Here is a 17,230-nt window from a genome sequence, read left to right as displayed (position 1 = left end):
TGCTATTTAATTGTACCTCTAATTTTCTCATGAAATGCTGCCCACTACATTAATAAACTGTACTTTTCATGACATTATGTTTAGACTTGACATGACACATAAAACACAATTGGTTTTGTAAATCAAATGGTAACACAGTAGAGTAGTGTGGGCATTTGGAAAACATGTAAAGCCTCTGTGTTCTCAGTAGTTAGAAAAAATATTACATGGTAAAAACTTTCCATGTTATTAAAGATTACCTACATTAATACACCACACAACTATGCGACTTGCAATTCAGTGTTTGCAGAAAAATAGGAGAAATTAGACAAATTTTATTAGTCTGAAAAAACAGTTTTTTGGCAAAATCCAAAATGGAGGAAGATCTAAATAAGTAGAAATTGACTTCATAGGGTCAGTTGAATCGGCTTTTACATTTTGGTCACATGGCCCAAAGGTTATGTCCATAAAGATACTTACAAATAGGCTCAAATTTGACCTAATAGTAGTGCTAAAGTGTTTACAGCACTTTATCAAATTTGGTCAGAATGTTTCCCATACCATCCCCATCCAGTATGCCAAATTTCACAACTTTTTACCAGATTGTGTGCCATAGACCAAAAAGTCGTAGCATAACAATAGGCTGCCTACACACCTTGAGTGCTCAGCCTTCAAATTTTTTATTACATTGAGGTGAGCTTGGGTAATTATGTCAATGCAGAATGTGGCATACAAAGCAAATGAGTTAAAGTTTGATACATTGCTAAGCAACTGAAGCTCAATTCAGCCCACTAATATTCTGTGTATAGAAGGTATACCTAGGCTAGGTGCATACATATTTTCCTTTAAGACTGGCTAAAAATTGTATGCTAGTTGCAAGTTAACACTACATTTGGCAAGTGAAAAACATGAAAATAAGTAATATTTTTTATAGAATTTATCAGTGTGTCCAAATGTACATTCTGTACTCCGCATCTGTCTCATTTGTTTTCCTGCATGCCTAAATAATCATTTGGGAGTTTAACAGAAAGAACACTTGCAAGCTGAATGACAAAACTTCTATATACTAAGCACAGAAGCACAATGCATGTATAGTAGGACAACTGAGCTTCCAACTTTGTAGTGATGATTAAATATGCAGTACATATCTGTGGAACAATGACTATGAAAAAAACATGGTCTGCCCATGTGCAACATCCATTTGCTAAGAAAACGCAAAAAAAAAGGGGGAAAAGGCTTCGATAGCGAGCTGGCTGGGAGAACCTAAAAAAAAAAATGACAGGAACAGTATGTACTGTGAGCACTAAAAGCAGAGCCGGATGTCATGCATTGAACAGAGTTCACTACCAATATAGCGATCTAATATTTATGATGATTAAATGCCTTAAGTTTAGGATCAATTTATTATGCCTGTGAATCATTTCATAAGAGTAAAGCTGGATATACCAGAGCTTAAAATCAATGTCTCTCCTCAGTTATCTCTCGTATAATAGCTTTCTGCAGGTTTCCAATTACTGTGACAAGGAAGCCTGGCTTTTAGGTAATATCCGCTAGTTTAAAGTGCCGATGAGAAAGAAGTCCCGGATCTCTACTTGGTCATTATAGTTTGCACATTTGTATTGATTATTGACAGTACGGGTAGTCCAAAGTGACACTCGATGTTTCAGGGTTTTAATGCTTCTCTTCTGTCTAACATCCGGCACATTTCATTAGTCTTTTCTTTACTCCCTTTACCCTAAGCCTTCCACAACACACCGACACCACCATGATGAACAGAACTTAATGAATAATACATGAACTGTCAATCAATGCGTTTCTCTCATCTCCTCTGCTCCAGCCATGAACGGACACACACACACACACACACACACACACACACACACACACACACACACACACACACACTTTAACATTCTGCATCATTCTGAACCACTGCATCCACATTCTTTCCCAAATATTATAATGTCAACACACACCTGTCCACATGTTCCATGCATCACATTACACACATGGAAAGTCATCAATAAATGAAATTGACAGTCCCTACATCATGTGCTGTGTATAGATATATTGAAATATCTGTGTGTTTAGTAATTTTACATAAATTAATAGGTTTTCCTATTAATATTTGACATTTTCATTAGTCTCTGAATTCGACATATTTCCTTTGTATTTGTATTTTGGAAACGCAAATGTGAGAATAATGGGATTTGACTGGATATTATTCAAGTGGGTTAAAGTGACTACATACTCGTGGGCTCTTTTTTCTTCTTTTGTATTTATACATTGTGTTGTGTACATACTATATACAGTATTATGTCTTATTTTATATATTTGCACATCTCTTTTTCTTTGGCTGCTGTCAAATTTCCCCACTGTGGGACAAATAAAGGTATATCATATCTTATCTTAAGTAGTTGTTAGATAAAGGCCTATCTCTTATCATAACAAAGATTTCTAAGTTCCCTAACTTCATTTTATGTGCCACCTACATCTGCAGCTGGGACTGTCCAAAGACTGAAAGCTTAAAAAGTTCATTTTATCCAAATCAACATTGTCTTTAGTGTTATATCCTCATTCATTTACATGAAATAATGATATATGATTTATAGGTGTTATAGGTGTAAGTTTCATAATGTCTAATGATATAAAAAGCATGCTTAAAATGAGCAACACTTGATATATTTAAAAATATATATATATATATATATATATAAATTATTGAAATATTGCATCTCTATTCAAATGTAGTGTCGGTCTGATTAAAATATAAAGGATTCAGAGAATTCAAATGAACATTTCTTATGTTGCTATGCAACCAAATCTTGTGGCAGAGCATTTGTATTTAACATACAGATGGAGCTGCAAATAAGGAACCTGCAATGTCTTTTCTGTGAGATTGGGCTGGAAGGTGTTGAATAATTTTCTATAAAAGCAGCTCAAGAAATACAGTAAGGCTACAAGTACTATATAATACAAGTAACACTATATGGCAAAAGTAATGGAACACCTGACATTTCCATACATACGTGTTTTCCCCGAACTATTCCTACAAGGTGGGAGGACACCATTGTATAGAATGTCTTTGGATGTGGTAGCATTAAATTTTTCTTAACTTGAACTAGAAGACCCAAACCAGTTCCAGCAGGACAATGCACAAAGCCATCTCTGGGGTTAAAGATCTTGATTGCTCTAGAGTTCTGACCTGAACACATTTGGGATGAACTGGAACACTGACCTCATCCTAGGCTTCCTCATATCACCTACATCAGTACCTGACTTTTCAAATGGTCTTGTGGCTGAATGAACACAAATTTCCACAAACACACTCCATAATCTAGTGGAACATCTTCCCAGAAAAATTAAGGAAATGGGGAGTAAATGTGGAATGGAATTTTCAAAAAGCACATATGAATCAAAGGGTCTGGAATCTGCATACTTTGGTCAAAATAGTTTTATCTTTTGTCTAAGTAAGATTTTCTGTAAAGAAAGTTTATCGGTTTATAGAAGGAATCTTAAGTGTCAGTACTTTGTAAAGCTGTAACTTTAAACGGAGCATGAAATAAAAATTTATCTGCAAATTCAGCACGGTCTCCAACAGTTAAATGGGATTTTAGGTGTTCAACAGGAGTTAGCAACCTAACTGGAGATAATAATGAATGAATAAAAGCATTCAGCCAGCTGCTTGAAGGTGAGCTATAACACTATAAATACACAAAACACTTATACTGATTAAACTGTTATTCATAAAAGCTGGCACTATACTTATTTTTTTTTTGTAAAGAATAAAAACTATATTCAATCAAGTCAGTACTTCATTCCTTCGGTAAAACCATTTATACTATTTAAAGATATGTAGATATTTTCTTTACATTTATGGCATTTGGCAGACCCTTTTATGCAGAGCAACTTACAATTAAGCTGTTGATGGTAAAGGGCATTGCTCAAGGACACAGCAGTGGTAGTTTAGTGGTGCTGGGATTTAAATTCATGACTTTCGGATCCAAGGTCCAATGCCTTAAACACTAAACTATCACATCTTTACAGACCTGTTATATATCACTGGTAACTAGTAACATTACTAATTCTCACCAGAATTGAGTGCTCTATATGGGAAAACTGATAGGAATGCTTATTCTGAATTTACTATGTAATTTTTTTTGCTCACAAGAATTCATAGTGAGAGGAAGGTCTCATGAGGGGCATCAAGGGGTGTCTATAAAATGACTGACCTAACTTTCCAACTTTTTCACGGTTTCCTGAGCCACAACAAAAACAACAACAAAATGTTTAAACAACAAAATTACAAAACAGACGATACAGACATAAGGACATTCTAGTTCCGAATTTCCCCCTTTCCAGGCTCTCAGTGTAATGACATTTTCTTACTAATTTCAAGAAAGAAAGAAAAAAATAGAATGGTGAGGAAAACGACCATTTATAGCTGTTATAACACAAGTGATAACAGGAGATTGTTTTCAGATGTGTTTTCCAGATGTTCCATTATAATAAACATAATTATAATTGGACATGAGTTATGGTGTGTCCTTCTTGAATAAATTAAATCTTGTGAATATAATAGTAGGTAAAGGACAAAACAAAGACACTGCAAGACAAGCTTTTAACAATGACTTCAGGATGATAGGATCAGGATGATAGGAGGTCAGAGTGGAGCATAAGGAGGTTAGCAGGCTCGTGACAGTTTTCCACACTGAATGGGAAATGTGCATCGTCTGTATTTCATGTTGAAATATCTGTATTAAATACACATGGGAACAATCAGGAAAATCAATAGCCAAACAAAAGTATAAGAAAATAAATAATATATCCTATTTTGTAATTCTTGGAGAGAGAGAGAGAGAGAGAGAGAGAGCGGAGAGGGGTTATGGTTCAATGCATATTAATCTATCTATTATACTGTACTATAATATAATTGTAATGCTTCTCTGTCTCCCTCTCTCTCTTTTAAAAGTATAGTATCATACAGTATAATAGATAGATTAATATGCATTGAACCTGAACCTTAGACGTCAGAAAAAGGTTGAGCACTTTTTCTCTGTCAAGTGATCATCTGTCACCATGCCCTTGAACTAATTTAATTCTTGAAGGTGTGAAAAAAGGTTTGACTTTATAAACTATTTGACCTGAAGAAACCTCATGTCTTTAAAAACTGTTCTTGTCACCTGCTAGTCTAATGATCTTTGACATCATTTTCCAACGCTATCTCTTCTGAGCAAACCAAATTAACCCAAGCAAGGCACATATTTTTGAGTGGATTAAGGTGGATCCTGGATGATCCGATTATAAGTGGACAGCATGGAGTACATGTGTGAATGGGGTCCTGTGTGTCTTGAGGCACTCTGTGATCTGACCACTTAAACCACCTTATGAGGGTGTATAGGACACATGACCATATCACATCTGTAATATGAACATAAAAGTACCTCAATGTACACAAGCATTCAAGGACCTGTAACTGCATCCTCGCCATAGTTTTAAGACTGCTTAGAAATTAGGCTGAAGATTACGCGATCTCCACTACTAGGCTAAAAGACAAAGGGGACTCTCTAACAGTGAAGATGAATGTTGCTGCTTTTTGTAGCATCTCTCACATTCCCATTCTTCATTCTCGCAGTTAACACCCTTTCTCCAGTGGAAATGATGCATGAAATCCAATCACAAGTAGCCCTCGGAGACGATTTCAGAATGCCAGGTGTAAACTTCAGCTGTCCACTTGAGATCAGATCCCTCCAGATGTCAGGTGTAAACAGGAGTGAAGAGACTTGGATAAAAAGGCTGCAGTTTTAGATGAGGTACGCAAGGCTGCATGGTGGATACAATGGAAAGCATTGTGTCTCAAAGCTCCAGTCTACAGTTTTGTTTGTTCTCTCCGTGTTTATGCAAGGTTCCTCTGTGTTTTCTGGTTTCCTCTCACCTCGAAAAAAAATGTCGGCTATGCTTTTATCCGGGCCGTGTGTCCTGCAGCTCGATCTGCCACAGGTATTTTTGTTATGGCTTTAAAGCACTGGACCGATTCTTTTAAACACAACTTACTTACCCAGATCTGTCTGCAAAGTCTGGGCTACTTCTAGCTAAAATGACTTATTTCATAGATGATAATATTTAACATAAATTTGACTTAAATCCCTGATAGTCACAGATCATTTGTTAGTTCTGGTTTGATTTATTCGGTTCATATCAGGGCAGTGAGTCTTCAGGCATCCGGCAAACGGAAAAAAACAACAGCAGCAAACGAAATGGGGCCGAAGGGAAAACCTTTGCAAACTAGGGCGAGTGGAATTGTGTGTGCACTTCACTAAAGATGTGTTCACACCTCATCACTGCCACCACTATGAAGTGATGACATAGAATGAGTAAACGAATGCAAAGGTGCAAGCTCTCATGTGTCTCATCAGACTAACATTATTATAAGAAATGAATCAAAAGAACGCAGTAAGTCTCCTAATAATAATCCTAATCATCATCCTCGACTTTACTACCCCTTTGAAAGCTTGATATGAGCCCCCCCTCCACACACACACAATTTGATCAGCAATAACCTGGACGGAACCAAAAGGGAAATAAAGTCTTTTATGCGCGTGGTTCACGTGATTCGATCCACCGATTCCTCGTGCGCCGTAATCCCGCCCACGAGCGACGGAGCCGCGCGACACACACACACACACACGCAATCTCGCGCCCGATCGCTCCACCTTGAGACGCGCCGCGAATTCAGAACGAGACAGGAAGCAGTGGGTGCGCGCCTCGAGCGCCTTCAGCGTCGGTGCAATCACACCGGAGTGAGTCGAGTACACTAGTGTTGAACAGTAATTGGATGTTTAGTGGGCAAATGGGTAACCCAAGACGAAATGGTCTTGCAGAATTTGTGTGCGTGTGTGTTTTTTCCAGCATCGGATGCACCCGTGCGCAAAACCCGTGCATCTTGATCCGTGCAGCGCTCCTTCCTGGTTATCACTGATACACTACACAGAGGCATTACCTCACCCTGGAAAAAAAAAGGTGGAATAAAGCAAAGCATTACTGTACTCTCTTTTTGCATGGCGCACCGCGGGTCTGTTTGCTTACACACACTCACGCATTTACGCACACATACGCCCGCAATCGGTGCTGAGCAGCAGGTGTTGCTTGTCTAACCCGCAGCTTTGACTCCTAATTACCAGTTCGTCCTCCAATAAGCCGTGTCTCATGTCCGACAATATTAATAATAATACCCATAATCATAATATTAATTATAATAATCAACACCATTATCATCTAACAGTCCCTGGAGCGTGCGGTTCCCTCGGGGGGGGAGACACCGTCTTAGCCCCGTGATTGCTTTGACCTTGTGTTTCCATGTCCTCTCCAGCCAGTGTTTCGAACCAGCCAACAAGTAGCTCCACCATGTTCTCCGCTCACTGCTTATGCAAGAAGTCACCTTGGGCTGGATCCAGTGCCACTTGGTTCAGGTGGCACACCGGGCAGCGCACAGTCAATGTCAATGGAAAACTATATCCTGAGGGGGACACGGTGGACGCTCTAATGTCCCCTCCTGTCTCTCGCTCACACACACACACTCACTCACAGGTGCTTAGCAGTCAACCCCTATCCAATCTAATGCTTTCAGGGACGGATGCTGTATGAGACTCATCCAGGGATGCGTCCGAGCCGCACTTACCTTTGTTATGCTCCTCTTCTCGGTTCAGATACATGATTCGCCCTTCGACGCTGGAGACGTTTTTACGTTGGCTAATTGTACTCCTCCGGTGGGGGGAAAAAACTCTCGCTTCCGCGTCTTTCTCTTCCTCTCCCTCTCTTACACACACAAACTCTTTCGCTCTCCGTCTCTCCCTCTCTCTTTTTTGGTGTGTAGTATCTTGTTGCTCGGCGAGAGGACGCGCAACGGAGTCCTCCCAGAATTACGCACGGCCAGGTAGTCAGTCTCTCTCTCTCTCTCTCTCTCTCTCTCTCACACACACACACACTCTTCCTCATTCTCTCTTGCTCTCCCTCTCTCTTTCCCCCACTCTCTCCCTCTCTTCATGCACACACAAACCAGAAGAAACAGATTTTCGCACTCGGACTCTCCAAATCTTTTATCATTATTCCCATTAAAAACCTTTGCCATCATTTACTGGAGGTTTACTAAACCCGTGAAAAGATCAACCTGGAAATGTTTTTTTGACACTGTGTGTGTGTTAGCAAGATCCTGCTAAATATTTAGAGAAAGCTGACTAATGGCTCTGCACCTTGCGGCACGCTTTGCGCTCGCGCACACACACACTTTTTCGGGTGATGGCGAACACGTGGGACACTAATTGAAGGGGTGTTGACTCTTAACTAACCTCCAAAAACAGGGCAATTAGAGAGCGCGCAAGTCTCCCGGATGAAGGTCCTGTTATGAAACTTTTTCTCGTGCAGGTGGATCCCACGTGATTCTACGTTGATCACACGCACACGCTCTGCACTTTGTCATGGAGAAATAGTGAGAAATAGAGAGAGAGATTTGTGCATGCTGTTCACGTTTGTGGCAGGAGATCAGAAGTTTTACGCGTCAAAGTGGTGACGTCTAGCGGATTGTGCTCGCCATTGCAATCGGCGTCAGTATTAATCCGTGCGTCCCCCCCACAAACAAACACACTCTCTCTCTCTCTCTCTCTCTCTCTCTCTCTCTCTCTCTCTCTCATCGATCCCTGAGGTGGATCCAGTAGAGCTCAGAATAAAATATAATCATCTTCTCTCAGGACAGAGACAGAGGTTCAAATTCCATCAATGCATTTCTATTGGTAAGGTTAGCAGCATTCAAGGGTAACCTTGGTGTGGCATGTTGGTGGTGCCTCAAACATCCCAGGTTGTTGGTTCAGTCCTGAGCTTAGGTACTGTTTTTTGTCGGTGCATGTTCTCCCCATTGGCTTCATCTGGGTCCACAGTGCTCAATAGGGTGTGTGCACCTCATCCCATGTGAATTCTCATGCCTCTTGATTGATTGATAGATTAGGATTCACTGTGAAAGTAAAATAACTTCCACAGCTGTGAAACGGACCGTTAACTTACAACCAAAGCAATACCTTCGAATCTATGTCTTGAAAAGATCCAATAGAAAAAAGTATGTGTTTTAGACCTGGAGTTTAGCAAAGCGAAGGTCATATTATTTTAAGCACATTTAACAGCATTAGATTGTTATATACATATATTAAAAACAATCACATATTCTGTTTATACCAATAATACTATACTATAGAAAGTATTGGGACAGCCATATGGGGTCCTTGTCAAACTCTATAGGATAACATAAATCTTTCCTTCACTTGAACTAGGAAACCCAAAACTGTTCTAGCATGACAATGCCCTCATGCACAAATCCAGATCAATGAAGATATTGTTTATTTGGGTTAGAACATCTTGAATGGCCTGCTATAGAGGTTCTGACCTCAATCATTTGGGATCATTTGGAACCCTGACTTCACCCCGGGCATTCCCAACCTACTGTACATTAGTAGCAAACCCTTGTGGTTGAATGAATATCCACAAGCACAAACCAAAATCTATTGGAATGGAGGTTTATATGACAGCAAATATATATATATATATATATATATATATATATATATATATATATATATATATATATATATATATGCATAAAGTAAATAAATGTGCTAAGATTTTAGGAAGGTCCTGACTGAGGGAAGGTAAACTCTTCAAAGCCTGATCCTGAACCGATGATGAAATCATCAGGTGTGTTTTTACAGGTAATCGCGAAACTGACTGCTGGATTCAGTGGCTTTTAAGATTATGATACAGTATCTCTCAGTTGCAGCAATGCCAAGCCAGATGAGGCAGCAATAAAATAAATGGCCCTAGATAGTGATTGCAAGGTAACAAAGTTTGCGAGCACGCAATCTCATCGCAAAGTGTCTCTCTTGGCTGTAGAGCTTTCCATTAAGAGATGTAGAGATAGTGGCATAGTGGCATGTCTTTTACTGAACATGCAGCCAGGTGGGTTTGATGTCTGCTAAATCTAATGGCTAAACTGATAGCTCAAGTGAAATTCCACTAGTACAATGGTGTAAAACTTACTTCAATGTGGTGCTTTTATGCAGATTTCTGTTGGGCAAATAATTGTCTATGAAGCAGACATAGTTGCAGATTTTTCTTTTTGGTTCCAAAAAGGCTTTCATTGTTGTTCCTTTTGGACTCACAACTATAATAATAATAATAAAAACCTTTATTTAAAAACTGCATGCGTGTTTACTTGTGTTATCTTTTACTAATATTTAAATTTGTTTGATAATCTGAAACATTTAAGTGTGACAAACATGCAAAAAAAAAAGAAATCAGGCCAACACTTTTTCACACCACTGCATATATTACATTCTGTACTGTCTGTGCATAGTTTCTCAGTGATATTAAATACAAGGAACAAGAATGCAGAGGCCTGAAATTATCTCTCACATCTCTATAAATATTTCCATCGCTATCTTCTCCTGCTAAAAAAAAAAACAGATTTTCATTGATTTAGTGACCTATATGCACACCAGCACTACCACTCTCGGTCTTGCCCCCCTACCTCACCACTGTATGCTTCAGTGATCTCTCCTCTGTCTTCAGCTTTTTATCACATCGCCTCTATTTTTTCCCTCCACATTCAGCCCCACTTATCTGGCCCATGTTGTCTCCTCTATTCCCCTTCTCTCTCTATCTCTCTCTTCTTTCTCTCTGTAGCCTGAGTGGAAGAGTGGCTAATAATAGTTCAGGCTTAGAGTGGCCAAGAGACACAAGGAAGGAAATGTTCAATGTATGACTGCAAACACACACACACTTACACACACACACACACACTACTAAAAGAGTGTGCCATTCTCATCAAGGACAACACAATGACACAGCAACTTAATAGAGATGTAATATTTTTGACATGACGCAAGACAGCTCATCGGGTTCAGTTCATATTTCATTGGAAGCAAATCGTATTCTGACCAGCATTGAGGTCCATCTGACCCTGACTGAGGTGCCAGCTGCGAGATGCTACCATGACATTCTGTGTTGCGTTCTAGTTCTAAATATCACCTTGTACTCGAGTAATGTCCAGATTTGTAATGAATTATATTGAAATGCTTTAGTGAGCCAGTTCTAGAAGAGTGTATGAAACCTGACCATGTAATAAGACCTGAATTCAATAAGCACTCGCAGGCTGTCTCTCTAACAGCATATATGCAAGGGAGAGTTTCTGTCTTTTTTATTCCTGACAAATTTAAACTATTGCTAATTACTAGGGGTTTTTTTTTCTAATGATTAAAACAGTGACTTTGTCATTTTTTTCCTCAGGAGCTCACAATGGCTGATTTATAGCATATCCTGCTGAAATTGATTCTTTATCAATCAGTGTTATTGCTATTCAGTGGGACCATGTAAAATCTTAAATAAAAAAAAAAATCATTTCTTTTAAGAGAATATAGAATTCTGCCTGCCACTAATATCTATGTCCCATTCCAGGTTTATCCTTTTTTGCTGTTACAATAAGCTTGCCTTTCTGACCAGAGCCGAAGTATTCTGGTGCCAGGACAGATCCTCAAAGATGTGGACTCCCAAGAACTTAAAGCTGGTGACTTTACTTCAGTTCCATTGATGTAGACTGGGAAATGTCTCCTGCTGTTAGATTTCTAAAAGTCCACAATGAGCTCTTTGGTCTTCATGGCATTGCTGGTCAGGTTGTTGGTGACACACCACGCTGCCAGGCTTCCTTGTATTTGGCGTTTCGTCATTTTTTTGCTGATCTGGCCGACCACAGTGGCGCCATCTGCATATTTGATTAAGATGTTGGAGTTATGCAAAGGATCACAGTCATGGGTAAATAGTAGTAGAAGAGTAGTGGGCTCAGAACACAGCCATGTGGGATGCCAGTGTTCAGAATGAGGGTCGAGGATACCTGTTTGCCAACCTATTCGACTTAGGTCTGTTGGTGAGAAAGTCCAAAATTTGTTGGTGAAGATACTCAGGTCACTGAGCTTAATTATCATTAACGGTATTAAATGTATTCAACCATTTTTATCCACACACACTGCTCAGCTGTTTGTTCAGTCTCATCTGTCCACATCATACTCAAAACCCTAATGCTTGCCTACAAAGCCAAAAATGGATTTTGAAAGACAAGAGAAACCCTACGTTTTCCTGAAACACTTTTTTCCGGGTTTGGTTTATATTATTTTGTTTATATTAAATGGGGGTTGGGGTGCTATAAAAAATTTCTCTCAACAGAGTTTAGGCTGATGGTATCTTAAGTTTGTAATCTAGCTAACTAGTGTTGATTTATTCATTGATAAAGACTTAAATCACTTTTGTACGTTGCTCTAGATAAGGGCGTCATTAAACAGTATTTTAATTATATAATACTACATTACAGTATATACATTGTATAGATTATATATCAACAGATAGATTTATTTAACACTCCACCCCTTGCAATATTCTCCCCTAAATACTTTTTGATGATTTGCATTAACAAAAATGTATCTAAACATATTAAATAAATGTGTTTATATGAATTTATATAAATGTATTTCAATGTATCATTCTAAAAATGTCGATATTTTAAGAGAAAAGCTTTTCCAATTATATTAAAAAGTTACACAATATTGTTTAATAATTTCTTTAAGTTACTTATTTTAAAGTCACTAATAGGCCTCACTCTATCCCTATTTAGATCAAGCCTAACCCTGTTGTTGGCCCACACCCTACCCTTCTTTAGGTCTGTAGACCACACCCAACACAGTGATTGGTGAAATAAAATGACTAAACAATTACCAATTTCTATTCTACCAATTTACACATATATATATATATATATATATATATATATATATATATATATATATATATATATATATATATATATAATTAGTAAACCATATAAAGTGATGACTTTGTCTTTTATACTTTTACACCATCACTGTATAGAAAGGCATCAAATAGTGATCATTTTTGTTGATTGGTTCCCAGCTCTAGACACAGGATTGTTCATTGTTCATCGTTTCTCAATTGTCATTTACCGTGTTTATTATTTATGGCTTTAGACTGAATTGGCAATGTGACCTATTTCAGCGGGTGCTGTAAAACTTACTGGGATGGAAACGAACCAATATGGCAGCGTAATATGGTTGTAATATTCCATCACGCTGGAGTGCCATCTTGTGGAAAAGCACTGCACAGATACACCATGACCTTGACTAACTGTGCATACTTGGACTGTAGTATATCCCATTTCCAGTTACATGATAAAAGGATCTTTTGACCAAAAAGCTTAATAGAAACCCCAAAAAACAGTCAGACAAAAGATTCATGACAAAACCCATTTTATTGAACAACCATCTCTGACAAAGGAATGCAACACTTTTTTTAACTCTCCTTGTTTTGCACAGAAAATGGAAAGGATTGCGTATTTCATACTCATTGCATTGGAATCAGTTTCCTCACCGCATTAGGAGGAGAGAAAGAGGGCAGTCAGATCTGCATGTTTCATTGCACTATTCCTCTTGGAGGAAGAAGGTCAATAAGGTATTAGGAGTTCTGTGTGCAGTTCTTTACAGCCTAGAACTGAATCAGGAAAAATCTGCATTACACAGTAAAGCTGCAGATAGCTGACGGGTGTCTCCTCCTGTTTATAGTGTTTTTTACTTATTGCATATAAAGTTAGCTGGTTATTATATAGTCTATCCAATAATTACTCACACTCACATCGTATGAATACAAATTTCAAATACCTGACATCTAAAGTACTACATGGGAATCTTCAACATTGGTCCTAATATTCAAATGTACGGTCTCTGGTTTTATTATAAGGTTTAAAATACGTAATGGACCGCAATACAATATTTATAGACTACACAATTGTGTGACTTAAAAAAAAGATATTGAACTGATATCACACTACAGTCATTTAAGTATTTATTAAACATTACAGGGATTATATTAGAGATTCTTAACCCTAATGTACAGTTGAGAACTCCTGGACTATACATTACAAAGAGGTTACCTATATGTGAGTGTGTGTGGACGCAAGTATAGAGCTTGTGCCTAATCATTCTTTGTGCTTTTTTGCAATTATAAATCACCTTGTTTTTTGGTGTTTAAGACCTCCATCTTTTCTACCTCTCCATCCAGGACAAAGGGAATGTAGGACAGATTGGAGAGTCAGTGAGGGAACGGATGGAAGGAATATAAAAAAAAATTAAACATCACAATAAAGTGATAGTCACATCCACGCCTACGTAAACGCTCACACCACCACACCCACCATACACGATCCGCACAGAATACACGAATAAGTTTCACAATCAGTTCACAACTGATAAAACAATCAGACATTGTCACAATTACATCCAGTAGAGATTTTTTTAAAAACTCTTGGTACAATCCGGAATTAAAAACACTATTAATCACGACATTGAAAATTGAAACACAAATTAGATTCGAGAAATAAAAATAAATCACAGTTTTGTAAAGGAATCAAATATCACAAAAGAGCCGTTCGGAATGAGCGCGGGAAATAAAAGAGGAAGAAGATGCACAAGGCAAACATGGAGAGCAAGGTCAGAGCGTCCGTGAGACACATTCACAAAGCCTGTAGAGCAACAATGAACACTGAACATAACTAAAAAAAAACATGATGTAAAGCTCAAACTGCAAAGACACAGATGACACGGCATTATACGTAGAAGAACCATGTAAACAATCTTCTGCAGCTGTCTCAAATTTGGGCTGTCTGACCCAAAAACTGTAGTGTAAATAAATATCTGCACCATGGTATTAAATAACACGAAGTATCTAAAGGTTTGATTAACACCATGCCGGCGGTGAATCAGGAGCAGGAGCAGATTCACATAAAACGATTTCTGCTTCCCAGTACATCCTGATTCACTGCATTAAAGACCTCAGCATAAATGGCTTATTCCTGTCGAGCATCCTAACGCTAAACGGCTAATCTCCAGAGAGGTAGGCTGGCAGCAGGCCTCAGGAGCATTTTGGAATGGGGATTTTGGTCAGGGTTTGTGCTGGCAGCCATAAAACCTGCCAAGAGGCATTTCTGACTACAAATGCTCATAGTTTTTATATATATATATATATATATATATATATATATATATATATATATACACACACACACACACAGGTAGTGCCTGAGTTACGATGAACCGGCTTACGATTTTTTTATCTTTCGATAAAAAGCGATACAACAATATTGTAAAAAAAAGTTTTACATCGCAGGCAAACGTAGCAATGTATATGCGGTACAATACGTTGGGACACTGCCAGTATGCATGCATCTCCCACCTTGTGAGATGACTTACTCTCGTTTTTTTGCTGTGTTTTTGGTGTTTGAAAGCCCAATTTTTGGTCTTGTGTTTCTTCTTTTTATTGGTGTAGCCGGACACTGAAAAAAGTGCAGTGATTTGTCTTATCAGCTACAGGTGTGCTTCCAAATGCTCATTACATCCGGCTCCGACCTCCACTCGCAAACTGGAGCTCGTCCACGTGCCTGCTGCGACATACATATAGACTATAGTACAGTTTATTTATTACGTTAATGTAAATTGTTGTTTCGCTAAATTATTTACTGTAATGTGTTCAATTAGCAACAAATTAACGTAAAGTACCCTATACTGATCACCATTCTTTAAGACTCCAAGGTAGGCTAGACCACGTCTCGACTTCATATTTTCAAGTTACAATGGGGTTGTGGGAACGCATCTCCATCGTAAGTCAGGGACTTCCAGTATAAATAGACTAAGCTCTGTGCACTCATTCTCCTCCAAATACCATAACTCATTCAGAACTTCCTCTCAAAAATAAGAATTGCACCAACTGTGGCAGTTACTTCCTTGTAAATATCACATGGGCAGCTTTACAGATCTAATGCTCCTGGATTCCAATGCCAAAAAAAACAAAAAATTCATAATAATAAAGGGAAGTGTGCAAAGTAAGCCATCATGTACACAACAACACACACACAACAACACACAAAATCAAAAATATATTCTGCGCATAATTAATAAACACTTAATAGACAATCAATACATATATATATATATATATATATATATATATATATATATATATATATATGTGTGTGTGTGTGTGTGTGTGTGTGTGTGTGTGTGTGTGTTTATGAATGATATATAGTAGGGAATCTTGATAAATATGATTTCACTCCCAGCAGATATATATACTGTATATATATATATATATATATATATATATATATATATATATATACAGTATATATATCATTTTTTTTATTATTCTTTTTTGGAACATCACTCAGCATGTGCTTTTGCCCTTTCACTACACAGCATTGAAAAAGACATCATATGATTAGCGATCGCTCTTCAAAGTCACCTTCATCTTTCCCCAGCCAATAAGAGGCTCACTGTATACACGCATTGCATTGGGGTGCTTTATGAGGGGGGAAAATGATATTAATAAATGAAATTACTTTATTTTAGTTTTTAGTTAAGAAATTGGAAATAATAAAATCGGACTGTCCTTGTACGAGAGTTTGAGGAAAGCAAACTGGGCAATAATTTCGCAATGCCGTCATCATATTGCTAATCTATTGTCCAAATAAGTGTCTCATAGCTTGGACCTAGTTTGCATGGGAAATATTGTACAGATAACATTAGATTATACTGGCAGTGTTAAAAGCCTGGACTGCTAGAAGCAGTGAAATGCAATTTGATTTGATGTACTCTAATTAAGCTAGCCATAACCATCGCCAGAAACAAAAGAGAAGCGAGTTTGGCTCAGCATGCTAACTCCTTTGAAATGGTGCTCTCTTTTACTCAAAAGCCCACTAGCAGCAATTGTATGTAATGAGACCCTAAACAGCAGCTTGTGAAAGCAAGTCTGCTGCAGGAGCTGTGATTACACATAGGCAATGTTTGTGCTTTCTTGGATTTTTTTTTTTTTACTATAAACGATTGCTTGGGGGATTGCTGTGGTGCATTAAAGCCACGCTTAGAATATGTAAGAAAATACATGACAGGATCATTCGCGACTGTTCTTAGTGCAAGCGCTGGTCCTAACCAAAGAAGGGGGCGATGTGGAGTAGGATTACAAACGAGTCAAACTGGAAACTGCTCCTAATGACACGGCCGTAGCGTGCGTTTCGGTTATTCAAAAAGCTCTGCTCTCCATGACGTAATGTGTAATGGACTATCTCGCCACAGATGGAAAGCTGTAGTGTTAGATTGCT

General features: G+C 38.2%; 1 protein-coding gene and 1 long non-coding RNA gene across 4 annotated transcripts in view; one reads left to right on the top strand and one right to left on the bottom strand.

The window, feature by feature from the left end:
* Positions 1–8,332, bottom strand: part of syt7a (synaptotagmin VIIa) — a 130,393-nt gene extending 122,061 nt beyond the window's left edge. The window contains exon 1 of one of the 3 annotated variants that reach the window (XM_046858769.1): positions 7,658–8,332. In XM_046858769.1, coding sequence (XP_046714725.1) covers positions 7,658–7,691 — 34 coding nt within the window. In that variant the 5' untranslated portion in view covers positions 7,692–8,332. The remainder of the gene's footprint in view (positions 1–7,657) is intronic. The other 2 variants (XM_046858770.1, XM_046858771.1) reach the window with 2 other exon arrangements.
* On the top strand, positions 6,248–7,030 carry LOC124392087. The gene is made up of 2 exons (XR_006927096.1): positions 6,248–6,779; positions 6,861–7,030. It is a non-coding gene; the product is annotated as an uncharacterized LOC124392087 (long non-coding RNA).
* Positions 8,333–17,230: the final 8,898 nt, after the last annotated feature.

This window comes from Silurus meridionalis, chromosome 10 (assembly GCF_014805685.1).
Source record: "Silurus meridionalis isolate SWU-2019-XX chromosome 10, ASM1480568v1, whole genome shotgun sequence".
Lineage (NCBI taxonomy): Eukaryota > Metazoa > Chordata > Actinopteri > Siluriformes > Siluridae > Silurus > Silurus meridionalis.
The sequence above is the reverse complement of the archived record's forward strand: the minus strand, read 5'-3'. Positions and strand labels throughout refer to the sequence as shown.